We start from the raw sequence: 15,382 nt of genomic DNA, 5'->3' as shown, positions 1-15,382 counted from the left end.
TTTCTTCATGAAACATTTGTTTGTAAATATTTATCTTGTGGCTCAACGTACGATCAATTACTGAAAAAATTATCGCCAGGTCAACTGCAGAACGGCTTAGTAAAGCGTTGAGGTAAGTTTCATTTCAACACTGAAAAATCTTAGTTCAAGAGGTTTGAAAGGAATCATATGACAAAATTAGCCTTCATCCAACCAAAGCATGAAGAACATACCCACAGCGACAGATTCAACGCATGATAAGCCCGCGGCAGTGGGAAAATAGCCAACTATTTCTGAGTGTTACGTCTATAAGATAAGTATCTTCCATTAGATATGCTTTCAAGTCTAAAAATACAGCTGAGTAATTCTGCATCTGAGGAACCTAAAGCCATTTTTGGCTTTAAAAAACAATAAAAAGAAGATATTCCGCCTTCACTCTTCAGTTAGTCAACCTCAATTTTTTCCTAGTTTGCTTTAGCTTTCGGATATGTCCGTTTCCATTTCAAGTAGATTTGATATGTCAAACCACCGAATACCATGAATACACTGACCCATTGTCTATTTGATAGTGGGTTGCCACTAAACAATGATGAGACAAGAATGCTAAAAAACTTGCGTACAGTGGTTATGGTAGTATTTGCCAAAGACCCAAAGAGACTTATAGTTGTAAAAATGAAATTCTGTCCGACTGCCCCACAAACACAGAACCACAAAATATCCCATGCAGCTTCAGGATGCTGCTGGCAAAACTGGATTGCCTCGAGCCCACCACCACCTGGTAGTACAAACATGTATACGAAGGAGTAGATAGAACCCCAAAAATTCATCCCTAGCATGATGTCCCATCCACTAGTTTTGGGATACCTGTAAACAAACATGAAATTCAGAATTTTTAAGGGCTTTTCTCAGATAAATTTCACTTCTACCATGTAATGAACATAGGGGGAGGATTACCTTTTCTTAATGTCATCCTGAGTGGAATTTGTGTATCCGTCCAAGAAGAGATTGACAAGACATAACCCATAACCCAAGGGTGAGTTTGGGTGTGCAAGTTTATTTACAACCTTTGAACTAGTCTGCAACAAGGCAGTCCTCTCAGTACATGTTTGAGAGTGGGTGCAGGCAAACAACATACAACCCTATAAAAATTCAAAACTTATAATACCTTGGACAGAGCAAAAAGAGATACACCACTAGCAACAAGAAAGGTGCAAAAGTATTCTGGTATAGTATACTTGATGCCATAAAATAGTGCTCCCACCAGCATCACTGAAATGCAAAACAGTCCTTCGGTTAGTCATTTGCTAATTTTTTATAGAATATAACTGCTCGCGTACTTGTTTGTTTAAGGAATAAAATATTAATCGGAAAATCAACCGTACATAATATATTCTGACTAATACGCCATCCATTTTGCGGGCAGATGGACTTTTTTAAATTTTTAGTGACGTAAAGAATTCATGAACGATGCAATTAAATGTATCTCTTCAAATTTGCATACTTCCAGCAAGGTCAAAAGATAAAAAGCATACCTGGAATCATTTTTGAGGATTTGGCCAGAACCTGCAACATCATAACAGCATTCCAAACATGGAGAAAATCATCAGGATAGTGAGTTTGAAATCTCTCTTCACACTGATTATTGAAACTTGACAGTAATGTCAAACAATGATATTGCTGATAGATTCTTCTGAGAATTTTTATTGGCATTTAATAGACATTTTTGAGACAATTAAATTGTCCACGACAGCTATAATGAAATGAACCGCTCAAAAGATCAATCAGAAGAAGGTGAAGCAAGTGGCATATAAACAATGAGAGAGAGAAAGAAAATATATTAATATACACAAATGACCAATAGAGTAAGCTCTACTCGAAAATATATCCAACTACAATTAAGTACTCGTTTAGAAAAGATGATGGGCTGTGAATATTGAGATACAGGGTTCGAATTCTAAACAACAAGAACATTATATTATTATGATGGTTACCGAGTAGCTAACTTGGGTTGCACGCAACACATATAATGGATAAAGAATTGTAGATGATTTCTATTTATTGATAAAGGTGGGTATAGGAAAGCAAGTTTGGGTATCATAATGGAAGATATTTTGAAGTGTTTACTCCTGAGGGAATGTTTTGTGCCACACCTACCTCAAAATTAAGGCACATTGGCCAATCATACATCATGTGTGAATGTGATTTATGATAATACCTTGTAAGACAATATTAGATACTCCGTTCTTAACATTTTGTTTACAAGTGGTGGTCTGGACAAAGTGGAAGAAGGTATGTTTGCATTGTGGGGAATATTTTAATGAAATTTTCAAACCAAAAAAAACGTAACTTGGCAAAGCCTCTTTTTATAGCACAAATATCAAATTGGAGTTAATCATTGTGCCATTAGAAAAGACACTTCAAGATAATTTAAATATTTGTATCACAATAAAAATTCTAAGCAATGTGGAGGAAGCGGTGATCACATGAGGTGGACTTCGAAATCTAGAGTTGTTTTCTAGAATTTTCCAAATAAACAGCTAAGCTTGCAAAAGATTACTCTCATAGAACACATAGCAAATTAAAATCTATGCTTTTAAATATTTTCCAAAAAGTAGTTACAATGAAAACTCTTGGAGTTATTGAGAGGCCAAAGACCTAGCAAATTTGACAATGTGGATAGCATCATTGCTATTTTAATTGTAGTGGCAACCTTTAGGGAAAATATTCGTATCTTGCAATCACGGTTAGCCATTTGAGTTTCATTTTTTGCATTATTAAGGAACTTTTCGATGTACTCGCTCAATTAATAACTTATCAGCATATTTCTAGGTTAAAAATATTAGAATATTTCCTCATGGGAGAAGCTACTGATTGGTGATTGAAGCTTAGAAGTTCATTAAGAATAAGTATGATTTGAATTGATACAGGGCTAAAATGAATTTTGCAGACAATCGGAAACTTGAGAAACTTTTATGCTGAAGAGGACTTTCATCGACAATCAAAACGTGAGAAACTTTTTATGCTAAAAATGGATCAAGTGATCTACAAAAGTTAGTTGATAAACAAACATAGCATACCTGAAGAATAAAATTCAATCCTTCAATGAGCTAGCGAAAAGTAGAAAAAACATAGCTTTTGAATTCAATAGAGAGTTGACCTATAACAAACTAGTGACAAGCAATAAATTATTTAAAGAATAGCATCCACTCTCTTGGGGAGGAGATGAACAAAATCAAAGAAGCAAAGGTAGGAGAAAATGTGGAAGACAAAAGTGGGGAAACCCTAGCACAAAAAAGAAGAATGAGAAAACGTCAAATTGTTGTTTTCTTCCAAGGAAGCTTCAACAATGCAGGGTCAAGGACATATTCAAAGGGAGAAGATCATTGGGCTTATAAAACCAAGCATCAAGCAAGACTTCATCAACATCGATTTGGCTATAAAGTCGCAAAAAATATCCAGGACATGCATGTACACAGTGAGAAAGTCAATGTTTTACATTTAAAGCTCACCATGGACAAATTTATTTTAAGCACACCTTCATATGCCATCTGTATGGATAATTTGGATACGGTGCTTGGTAAGACTTGGTTAGAGAGTTTGGGAGCTATAACATCAATGTGCCAAAAGATTCATAAAACTATGGTATAAGTTAAAAAGAAATTGGCATTGCAAGGTATCACTCATCATAACCTGGGAGAAAATGAAGAAAGAGTCTAAACAAAGGCACAAGGAAGAATATCAGGAAAAAATACAACGAAGAAAATGAAGATCAGGAGGATGAGAGAATAGAAGATGGCAGCAGCCCATAACTTTGAAATGAGCTCAGGAATTGGTAAAACTCAGCATAAAATAGAACAAAAAGCATAATAAATGAATGTTGAGAATGCATATAGCTACAAGAACTGTTTAAAAATTGTTCAAATCATAGGAAGGTAAAAACAAATTTGGGAAAAAATGTTGGCTGGCTAGTTTCTGGCACAGAGAGAACTCTCCAAAAATTTAGCAAAAAACTAACTCAACAAGTACTAGCTAGAAACTGTTTCAGACAAGTTACTTGGATTACATCTGACTTGCAAGTTCATGACAAGTTTTAGACTTATGGAAGAAAAAGAAGATAAGCATAAGGATAAATCTGAATAAGGCAATGAAGAATAAATAGAAGATCACAAGAATGAAGACATGCTTGAAGAATCAAAAAGATGAGGTTAGAGCACATAGACATCCACATCAATGTGATTATGTGATATAATATTTCTGAAGGCAAAGTACAAGGAGCATTAGAAGAGCAATAGCTTTGGGCATACTCAGAATCAAACAAAAAAACACTATGGATATTCTTGGCATCAGAAGACCAATGACTATAGTCTATAAACATAATATAATGGGAGGAAAAAAGCTATAGTAATGTATACTGTCCCAGGAAAAGACTATGGACAAGATGGAATCAATCTATCAGAGGAATGCAGAAAAAATATATTATCAAGGAATATCCCCTATCAAGATCACATATGCATGAATGGATAATGTGCAGTGTAAGACAATACACACTGATATCAAAATCTTACCACTGAGCATCTTCTTGTGTTTTGAGAATGAAGGATGTCTAGGGAGTGGAATTTTATAGATCCAAAGATATGATATTATGAGTATGACACATATGAGGTTTTGGTGTAGCCAACTCGTGGTGCATATAATTTATTTTAAGTTTGGATAAGCCCAAAGGATAATTTATGCAATGGAGCAGATGGGTAATACTAATTCTTTTATACGATATTATATTTAGTTGAGAATCAGCCTAATGTGTGTAAGAGGTTACTCTCCACTATTAATTGATAAGTAATTATATATAAAAAGCAACTATCATTGTAGATGGATCGCACATTTTGAATCAAGAGTAGTACATGTAAAGAAGGGAAGCAAGTTTGATCTCATACCAGAAAATATCATAGAGTTGATATTTAAAAATATTTCTATATTTTATGGTCTAACCCAACCTTAAGGATATTTATATTTTTATCTTGAGTATATAAACGAATTAGGTTAATTGGGAGGCCCATCATACATCTCATTCGCATAAGGTATACATCAATATTCTGCAATAATACTGTATATTAAATATCTAACTTGGTAGCAGTAACTTACATTAAAAATAAAGCAAAGAAAAACGCAAGAGAATGTAAACTAAAAGTGTGGTTGAATCCCGAACTTATCTAAATACACAAACATATAGCCATGGCATAAATAAAGCATCTAGCTGATGAAACAAAGTGAGATAAACAGATAAACTGTCAAGATAGTAAAATCCTTGTGCTGTCTAATACACGTACTTGTTAGAAATATGGGATACTATAGAAATTAGTCATCCTAATAGATAGGAAACAGCCCAATTGAGGCATGAAGCCAACATTAGTTTTTAGCTTATATGTTGTTTGTGCTTAAAACTTCAGCACCATATTAACAAGATTGGTGTGTTTAGTAACTAGTTAGCATTCTGCTGAGATACATTGTACGCATGGTATTTAGTTCATCTTACCAGCACCCATGGAACTTCACATATTGTTATATTAGTGATGGGAAGCCCAAAGATTGTTGTTACCTTCCCAAAATAAACAACATCAAAGTTTGGAAAAAAGATTATGTTCTAGTGGTAATGGTGAAATAGAATTAGTGGTCAAGTATTCAATATATGAGCAATATGGCTGACGAATAACTTTTTGTGTGCATGCCCACATGCCTTCCTATGGGCTAGGATAGCTTCCATTCTAATCTATTCACAGGATAAAAGCCACCTTGTCATTTCATTATAAGACCCTCATTAACACAACTTTAGTGGGAGACATAAATGAATGTTAATCTTCATTCTAACTGTGAACTAAATTACTTGAAGCCATAAAATTATCACTGGGAAAAAACATTCTAAGATTATTGTGCTGATATTAAGAAATATTCCAATTTTTTGGTTTGTCATATGTCACTAACCAACCTCATGATACACTTTGGTCACATAATTTTCTTCATTGGTACAATAATCATTAAAACTTCTTGTGTATGATCTAGGTCAATGTTATGACTATAGCATCTATGTTGCATCAGTCAAACCAAGGAATTAGGTTTTAGTCTTTTACTGAACTGTTCTTAATGAATTTTCAGAATTGTGACTGACCTAAATTTCCAAAGTCTGTGGTGAAAGTAACATAAAGGTAGAATTTGTCATGAAGGACCCACAGAAGCTGCAAGAAGTGCTTGAAAAAAGATGTGCATCCAACCATGTACAAAGAACTTGATATTTGTTCTAAAGTTTTAAACAGCGTGTACTATATAATAATCTGACCTCACAACATTATGATACAATGCTTTAAATTCAAACCTCGCTACTAAGGTAGTGTTGACGTGTATTTTGTACACAATCATACACAGAATAAAATACCATTAGGCATCTTATCCTCTCTTGAGAAAATAGTCTCTAACTGCTGAAGATCTGCAAAAAGGATCAGTTAGATGGACTCCAAGGTTCTTTTAGTGGGGTCTCCACATGTGGACAAGCTTTTTTAGTGGTATGATGTGATTTGCTGTTTCCTCCAAGGCGTCTTACGGATTCCAAAGGCTCGAAGATTTTACTAAACTAAAGGAACTTTCAAAAAAAAAGCAAAAGATAGGGTTTGAGAGGTCTAATCTAGCCTAACCCTATGAATGACTTAGCATGAATGAGATTTGGCAAGACTCAACCAACTTCAATTTTGCCATAAGATAACAACTCAATTGAAATTAGTGCGATCTTCTAAGGTAATAATGATGTTCAATGCATCAAAGACCAAGGACACTACTACGAAGGTACATATCCTAGATACGAAAATGCTTGAAGGTTAAGGACTCAAAATGTTCTCCAATCGACCACGCAAGGCGTTCCTACAATCAGCAAGAAGCTAGTGGTTTGGATTGCGAATCTTACCAAATATCAAATCTCACACTTAGTCTTTCAAATTAACAAACTACTTTGATTGAGCGTGATTCAAGTACATCCAACAACCATGAAGATAACTTAAGAAATTTGCAACAAAACACCATAACTTCAATATTTTATTGATTTCCAAGTCATCATATACAACAATTGCTTGAGTTTCTCTCTTCAAGAATCAATCTTGCTACAAAATAAGAATTACTTCTAACTTTAATCTCTCTATTTCACTCTTATCTAACTATTCGACTATTAACTATTATACTATTATCTAATGAAATGAAAAATGGGGGTATAAATAGCATCCCCAGTTACAATGAAAGGTCCAGATTGAAAGTAAATCAATGGACAAGATTATGACACCTAAACCCTAATTAGGGTTTGTTACAAATGACCTCCTTTTTACTGAACAATATTAAATACATAGCCAAATATTAAATTTGGCACAAAAAATCTAGGAGGTATCAACCAATGAGAAATAAGATGTCATGTCATCTGTAACAACCTTTCATCTAGAATCTTATTCCCTTTCCAATTCTCTTTCTTAGCATATGCAATGAATTTTGTCACGATTCCTTCGATTTCTGTGATTGGAATCTCGGGAAGATTCTTGATACTCTCTTCTAAGTGGATGACCTGATCGAATGCATCTAGAAGAGCTGCGTCCCAAGTAGGTTCAAGTTCCTTTGTTCTATCAATCAGGAGCATGGTGGCATACATCTGATCATACTGCTCATCTGTAACATCTGCGTCCTTGCGAAAGATGATCTTGATTCTATCCTCAAATTCCTGGATATCCACATCTGTCTCGACCTCGATCCTTCTGCCAAGAATGGTACGAAGTACCTCAAATACTCTGTCCTGGATCGGATTGATCACCTCCTCAACTTGACCACATCTAACACTGATGTCCTCGAAGAGAACACTCTTTATATGGAGTAAGGTTGACCACTGAAACAAACTGTGAGAATCACCTTCTAAGATCCTCTCCTGCGTTAAAATTCTTCTGGATGTGTGTCTTATTACTTTCAAGACAGGGATAACAACGTCCTTGGTATGGGCAAATGCAGCTACTGTTGCCATCAATCTGTGGATTATCTCAAGAACTTGGATAGCCTGATGAATGATCTTCGACATCCTTGTAACAAATTCTATAGCCATTGTATGAGATCTATCCATCCAACTACATGCACGCTGGACCAGGTTCCTGAACCTTTCTGCTTCATTGATCGATTGAAGGGGCAATGACTGCACTGGTGATCTAACTGGATCCTGACGTCCCAAAGGTTCATTGATGTGACTGAAATATGTCCTCCATGCACCGACCTCTCTCTCAAGCTTTCTATTCTTTTCTACTTCTTCTCTAAGCTTGTCCTTCAATGCCTCAAATGTGTCGGTGGCATCATCTAAAGTCTGCTCTGCTGTAGATGGTCCTAACTCAAAAGTCTGTATATCATAATCCTCTGCTAGGATCTCACCCTCATATTTATCTGCTGCCGGTGTAGCTATCTGCAGTTTTCTAGATCCAGTCTCATCTCGAATCATCTTGGACATCTTTGTAGCCTCCTTCTTCTCTGTTATCACATGTGAACGTCCAACAAGGCTCTCTAAGTCAATTGCATTGTCCTCGTCCTCAATTACGATCACCTTGGTTAATCTTTCCTTCAACCAATCTGGGATATTCGATCTTGTCTCTTGAACTTGAATTTCTTTATGTACTATTTCTTCTTGTCTGGGAGGAGATGTTACTTCATTATCATTATCTAAATCATAGTCTTGGAGAGATCCATCTGACGAAACATGCTGTGCCTGTCTTTCCTCCTGTCTGTCATTCTGTACCATCGACTCCATGGACTCTTCTACTCGAACTGTTCTATCTTCTGGTCTGGAAGAAGTACCTGGTGTTTGATCTTTGTTGGCACCTAACTTTTTCTTGGAAGGCTCTTTCTTTTCTGATCTTTCCTTTCTCTTCGAACCTCTCGAATGGAGATTGCCCTCACTGGCACATCGAAGGTTACCTTCACCTGAATTCCTAGGATTAGGATTGCCTTCACTAACACTTGCTCCACCTTCGGCTAGTTTCTCTTCCAAAGTAAAAGACATAGCTATGCCTTGTTCTCTCAACTTCTGATGCTGAACGTCTACCCATCTGCGAGTACAAGACAAGACTGGTGCCATCAAATCATCTAAATCCACGGCCTCGGGCTCATTCCAATTCAAACTTATTGTTTTACTTTCTCTATCATATGAAGACTGGATGTGCCTGCCATTGTCCTGAGCTTGGTCGGCCACTCTGTAAATCCTGCATTTCCTGATGAAATCCAAAGGCAATCTAGAATGTATCTTTCGTTTCACTTCGAGATCATCTAAGAGGTTCATCACAAAATCTTCAATTTGGTGCTCATGTCTAAATCTTTTACCGACCGTCTCCTCTAAATGTCCATGTGGATCAAAACTATTCCTCCAAGCAAAAGATGAAAAAGAATACAAGGCTAACTCCTTCTCTGCGTCATCCATGGCTAAGACATTAGGACATACCTCAACTGAATTACCCAAAATAATAGGTACCTGAACTCCATTCTGATGTCTGTGTCTGAATGCCTTTACATATGCTGCCAACTGCCTTGTTACTTCAAGTAACACAATTCTGTCTGTCGGATATCTCGGCAACATGTATGGAGGTAAAGGACATCCATGCACTCTAATGTAAGTGAACTTGGGAAACTGAATGAACCAAGCACCGTACCTCTTGATGAACTCCTGGGCATCCTGAGATAATCTGTTGTGAATCCCTCCTTGCAACGTCCTTGTGATGTTCATCGTGAAAGTATCATTGACTAACTTGTAGTTCTTCCCTGGCGGATGATGCAAGTAGGTATAGGATTCACAAGCTCTGACCTCGCCGGGTCCTCTTCCAATCACTCCTCTGTGAGGTAGTCCCGCGTACTCAACACTCCTGATTAAGGCATAGATGACGTATGAACTCATGTGGAAGGACTTAGTAGCCTTGAGTCTTCTCAACTGTACGTCTAAGCAATGGCTAATTATTCTAGCCCAATGTATCGTACCTTTTCCTTGAACAATCACCTGGATGAAGTAAAACATCCACTTCTCAAAATAGAAGGCATGAGGTGCTCCTGTAACTCTGTTGAGCATAGTAATCAAATCTCTGTACTCTTCCTGGAAATCAATCCGATGCGGTGTGTTCGGTACCTTGCTCAGACGGGGACGACTCTTGAGTAGCCAGTTCTTGTTGATTATGCTTAGGCAAGCATCTGGATCATCATCGTACACTGATCTGGCTCCTTCAATGCTCTTGTATATCATGTCCCTGTGCTCTGGAAGATGGAAAGCCTCACTTATGGCTTCCTCTGAAAGGTACGCCAAAGTGTTTCCCTCATTGGACACAATTGTCCTGGACTGTGGATTGTAGTGACGGGCACACTCGATCATCAACTCGTGGCACTGAATAGCTGGAGGAAAACCGGCCGCCTTGATGATGCCACTCTCTATTATTCTCCGGGCGACAGGTGATGGCTTGCCAATGTAAGGGACCTCTCGAAACTTCTTCGTGCTAAAGTTCCCCAAGTTGGTATCTCCAATGTTGCTCCACTTCGACACGATCTTGGTCTCCACCTCTTCGGTCTTCTGATCTTCTTTCATGAGAGCCGAGCGGCTGGTGGATGCTCCCGCCTTTGGGGTCGCCATACCTACACAACATTTCATTATAAGAAATAGATTTTGCAATAAATAACGGTGAATAAGAGAGACAAAGTTTTTAGGAAACCTCATGATAAGTCTCTAGAGTTATCATTTCCTAAAAAAACAACGATTGAGCTAAGAGATTCAAAATTCAAAATTTCAAAATTTGAAATACGACGATGAATGAATAAAGCAATAATAATTAAATCGCCATACCTCGATAGAGAGCTAACTCTAGAATGCAAAAACAAAATTCGCCTAGGCAAAAATTGAGGTATAAAATAATCTTCAATATGATCTCCTCAAAATTGACTTCGCCACCTCTGGAGTGAACGTGATCTTCAAGTATCGCCTTAGACGTGGTCTTAAATGATCTTCAAATTTGCCCTTGACAAATCGCTCAAACAAATCCTCCAAGTCTTTAGCAAATTCGCCTTAATGTATCCTCAAGTTCGCATTTGATGTGGTCTTCAAATTCGCACCACCCTTGATAACTAAGCGCCACCCTTGGTTTGAATTCGCACCACCTTTGAACACACTTCGCACTATATTCGCCTCTTCTTAATTCGCATGAAGAAAGGTAAAAATGATTATGTGAAAATGAAATCTCTCACCCTTCATATATAGCGTGCTCATCCTTTCACCCCTTAGGCCGACTTGCTTAATAAAACCATTTTTTAAAATGATTTTAAATAATTTGCAATAAAATAACAAGGCCGACTTGCTTAATTGAGCGCTCCAAATCGATTTTTATTAATTAATTAATTAATTATTAATGCCTTGCGTTTTTTAAATGTGAATTTCGATTTTTAAATAAAGGCAAAAAATAATTAATAAAAGATAACGCCCTATTAAATGCTAAATAAAATGGATATTCAAATTTTAAATTGATTTAGCATTTGAGGAAAATTCGAATTGCTTACTTGGCGCCAAAATTGAAAAAAGGAAGGGACGTACCTCATCGCTCTGGTCCCTTGGAGAGGGACAGGAGCGATCCATGATTTTGATCTTGATTTTGCATTTCTTACGTCCAACTCCTTCATCTTCGCTTTGAAAATCGATCATCATGATGAGTCCTTCGAATTTAATCATCTTGCATGCGTACTTAAATGTCTTTTGAGTGTTCATCGCCTTTGTCCCTTGGAGAGGGACAGGAGCGATCTCCAAATTTCCACGTTCAATATGCATCTTTGCTCCTCGATCTTTCATTGTTAGCGAATAACATCTATGCTCATTCCTTTTGCGCTTACTCCATTTGTCTTCATTATGTGTTTGGACGTATTAAAGGGACCATCGCCCTTGTCCCTTGGAGAGGGACAGGAGCGATCTACGTTCTTTTCCTTGACCTTGGCAACTTTACACTTTGATCTCCTTTGCAATGTCCTCTAGACGCCGTCCTTCACTCTTCCTAACCTCGCTTCGCTTTGATCTTGAAGGAACGTGAGTGTTTTTGATAGTATCGCCTTGGTCCTTGTCCAAAGGACAGGAGCGATGTGAGCTTTTACCTTGATTGGCAATGTTTGGACGTTCAACACTCTTGCGAATTATCTTCAAACGATGCCTTGGACCATATGCTATCTTATGACGTCTTGACTTAGCTTGAACTTGAAGCAAAACGAGGAATCCAAAGCAAATCGCCCTGGTCCCTTGGAGAGGGACAGGAGCGATATAGTCTCCATGCTCAAAATGATGATCATTTTACGTTCAAAACCCTTGTATATCATCTTTTTATCATACCATGGACCCTCTAGAACATTGCAACATCTTGTCCTTACGTAAATTTTGCATGAAATGACTAATGCATTCAACATCGTCCTGGTCCCTTCCTGAGGGACAGGAGCGATCTAGGCCATAGGGTGCGAATTTCATCATTGCGACGACCCTTGAATGTTTGTGCTTGCTAAAAAGGTCTTGAAGTGTCCCTCGCCACCTTGTCTTGACTTGGATCGACCTTGAACTTGCATAGGAAGTAATATTACCATTGTATCGCCCTGGTCCCTTGGAGAGGGACAGGAGCGATTTTCCTTTTGTAGCCTTTACCTCACTTTGCCAGGTTCCAAGTTTATATTCAACGGACTTGTCTTTCTTCACTCCATTCGTCCATGCCTTGACATTGTTTGTAACTTTGCAAGAAAATCAATTATATCAAAAATCGCTCTGGTCCCTTCCTGAGGGACAGGAGCGAACTAGGCATTTAACACTGTTATGGACGTCCCAAAAATCTTCAATTTATATTCAACGCATTTATCTCATGTTTTCCCTTGTTTTTGAACGTAAACTTGCCTTGACCTTTGTCTGGATTTTGCATAATGAAGGAGATCGCTCTGGTCCCTGGGAGAGGGACGAGAGCTACAAGGTACCTCGCCCTGGTCCCTTGGAGAGGGACAGGAGCGATTTGGTCAATATAGGTCATTCTCCTTCGTTTCTGCATCTCAAATTATATTCATTTGGCAAAGCATCTTCCTTTGGACGTCCTCAAATCATTAAGTCATCAAAATCTTGCAAGGACAAGGCGAAATTGAATTTGTAGCTCCGGTCCTTCACTGAGGGACAGGAGCGATTTTCCTCCTGGAGGCATTTCTGTGCTCATGAAAATCTTCAATTTATATTCAATGGAAAGATATCGCCGTTCTCCATCACTTCCAACTTGAAATTTGTCTGGACTCTGCAGGGATGATGAGATATTTGAAAATGAGCTCCCGTCCTTCACTGAGGGACAGGAGCGATTTTGCTCCTACAGGCCAAAATAACATGATTTTTCACATTCTAACACTTCACGAGGCGAAAACAAATCAATTCCAATGCCCAGGATCAAAATCAAAAAAAGTCAAAATTTGGTCAAAATATTCAATCAGACAAAAATTCACATTTCACTGTCAAGACTTAGACAAATTTAAGCTCTGCATTAACATTCCAATTGAAAATTAGACCAATTTGGCGAATTCATTGCATTCAAAATTTGCATCCTAGAAAAGGAAGCTCAAAAGCTCTCAAAAACGACTGGGTTTTGGCCTGAAAAGACAAAATTAAAACCCTAAGGCTTGACCCTAAATCCAGACGACCAACTAACTAACAAAACCCTAAAAACGAAAGCAAAAGCGAGTGAAAGACAAGCAAAAAGAGGGGGTCCCCATTTGCGATGGGGCGATGTGTGAAATGGTCACAACAGGTAGTTATTTCAAATTTTCAACAAACAATACCTCTTTTTAAAAAAACTTGAAAGTTTCAAACTGTAGTTTTTGTTTGATCATTTGAACATTTCATTAACCCATGTATTATTCTTGAGCTTATACTTTTCTTGGAGACCTTTGTCTAAAAGAATTTCTATCTTCATTTTATATGACTATATTTTACTAAAGAAGCTAAATGAATATTTGGCACATATGAGATTGATAGTAATAAGGGTGGGAGTAATTAGAGTGGGAGATATCTTTGCACCCTGAATCACACTGCCCTCCTCTCCAAGACTTAATACAACTGAAAAATGCAACTTCCGTATATATTGATATTTTGGCATAATCTAGGGCAAATTTATCTATTACTTAAACCACTTTTCCTGCCCTACAGTGGAGTTTTAGATATTGGTTGATAAAGGATATTACAAGATTACCTCAGAAGGTCCATCGATATCCATTGTCCAAAGCTTCTTTTATGCAATATGCTTATCTTGATTCCTCTAATTTCACTTTTTGTGCAGATTTCCTATTCCTCTATGGATCATCCAAACCACAAATTATGGCTACTCCTTATAATGCCCATAAGAGAGAGATTACAAACACAGGTTTCAACTTCTAAGCTAGGGATTGCTAACAGCCACTTAAATAAGTGGTTAGCCACATAAAACAATGCCAACCAGTGGCTAATCGATCACCTTACCACAGGATTGTGACCATAGGACTTGTCATTAATTTATCCGTGATGTTTGTCCAAAAAGTATAATGGCAAATACTAAATCGGTGTTACACACAAGGCAGACACTGCTAACTCTTCAATTCATAGAGAAACACAAGAAAATGAAACATTGAGAAGACATGGAGCTTCAGTAGACAGCTTAGAATAAACTGGGAGAACTCTACTTTTTAACATTTTAAATGTGACAAGTTAAACACAAATGTCAAAAACAAACGATTACTGTAAGTGGTCCCAAGTAAAAGATATTTGATATTGAAATCATGAATGAAAATAAATTTAATTGATATCCAACTAAAAGGACAAGTTCTTCAGGTAAAACTAAATTAACTCTCATTTTGCATTGAGGTTAGATTGTTCATGGTGTATAATAGTAAGCCTTCTAGATCTTCCTGTGTAGCTTCAAGCTACTCCCTGATAATGTATCCAGCACAGAAACATGAAATATCAAAATTAAAACTAGCTTTCACAGGAAGATGCATAAGACTTCATTTATAGCATGACACAAATGATAGATAATGTACTTCAAGAACTCTCACATACCTGGGCAGGGTAGCTGATGTACTTCAATGCTTGAAGACCCAATGCAGGTCCAATAGTGTTAGAGATACAGGGGCTCCAATATTTCAACAATGGAGCTGTGCCACTGTTTTTTGTGGACCAAAGAATTATCACTGTTCACAAGGAAATAGATCCAAAAAATAAAAAAAATCTTATTAGTGCTTTCCTTAATCAATATCTCTAATATCCCTAACTTTGATTCATGTAACACAAGCCTAAATAAATAATTTACAAGCTAAATTTGAAAAGGAAGTTTACATAATTCATGCAGAATGC

General features: G+C 37.2%; 1 protein-coding gene across 2 annotated transcripts in view; it reads right to left on the bottom strand.

Moving 5' to 3' along the window:
* Positions 1 to 279: 279 nt before the first annotated feature.
* LOC131078194 (UDP-galactose/UDP-glucose transporter 3) overlaps positions 280 to 15,382 on the bottom strand; it is a 28,920-nt gene continuing 13,817 nt past the window's right edge. For both annotated transcript variants that reach the window (XM_058015854.1, XM_058015855.1), the window contains 5 exons: positions 15,089 to 15,219; positions 1,512 to 1,542; positions 1,145 to 1,248; positions 934 to 1,055; positions 280 to 843 (listed from right to left, as the gene is read on the bottom strand). In XM_058015854.1, the coding sequence (XP_057871837.1) occupies positions 444 to 843; positions 934 to 1,055; positions 1,145 to 1,248; positions 1,512 to 1,542; positions 15,089 to 15,219 (788 nt within the window). In that variant the 3' untranslated portion in view covers positions 280 to 443. The remainder of the gene's footprint in view (positions 844 to 933; positions 1,056 to 1,144; positions 1,249 to 1,511; positions 1,543 to 15,088; positions 15,220 to 15,382) is intronic.

The sequence above is a fragment of the Cryptomeria japonica genome, chromosome 10 (assembly GCF_030272615.1).
Source record: "Cryptomeria japonica chromosome 10, Sugi_1.0, whole genome shotgun sequence".
In the NCBI taxonomy this organism is placed as follows: Eukaryota; Viridiplantae; Streptophyta; class Pinopsida; order Cupressales; family Cupressaceae; genus Cryptomeria; species Cryptomeria japonica.
Note: the sequence above shows the minus strand (reverse complement) of the source record. Positions and strands in the feature narration are given on the sequence as shown.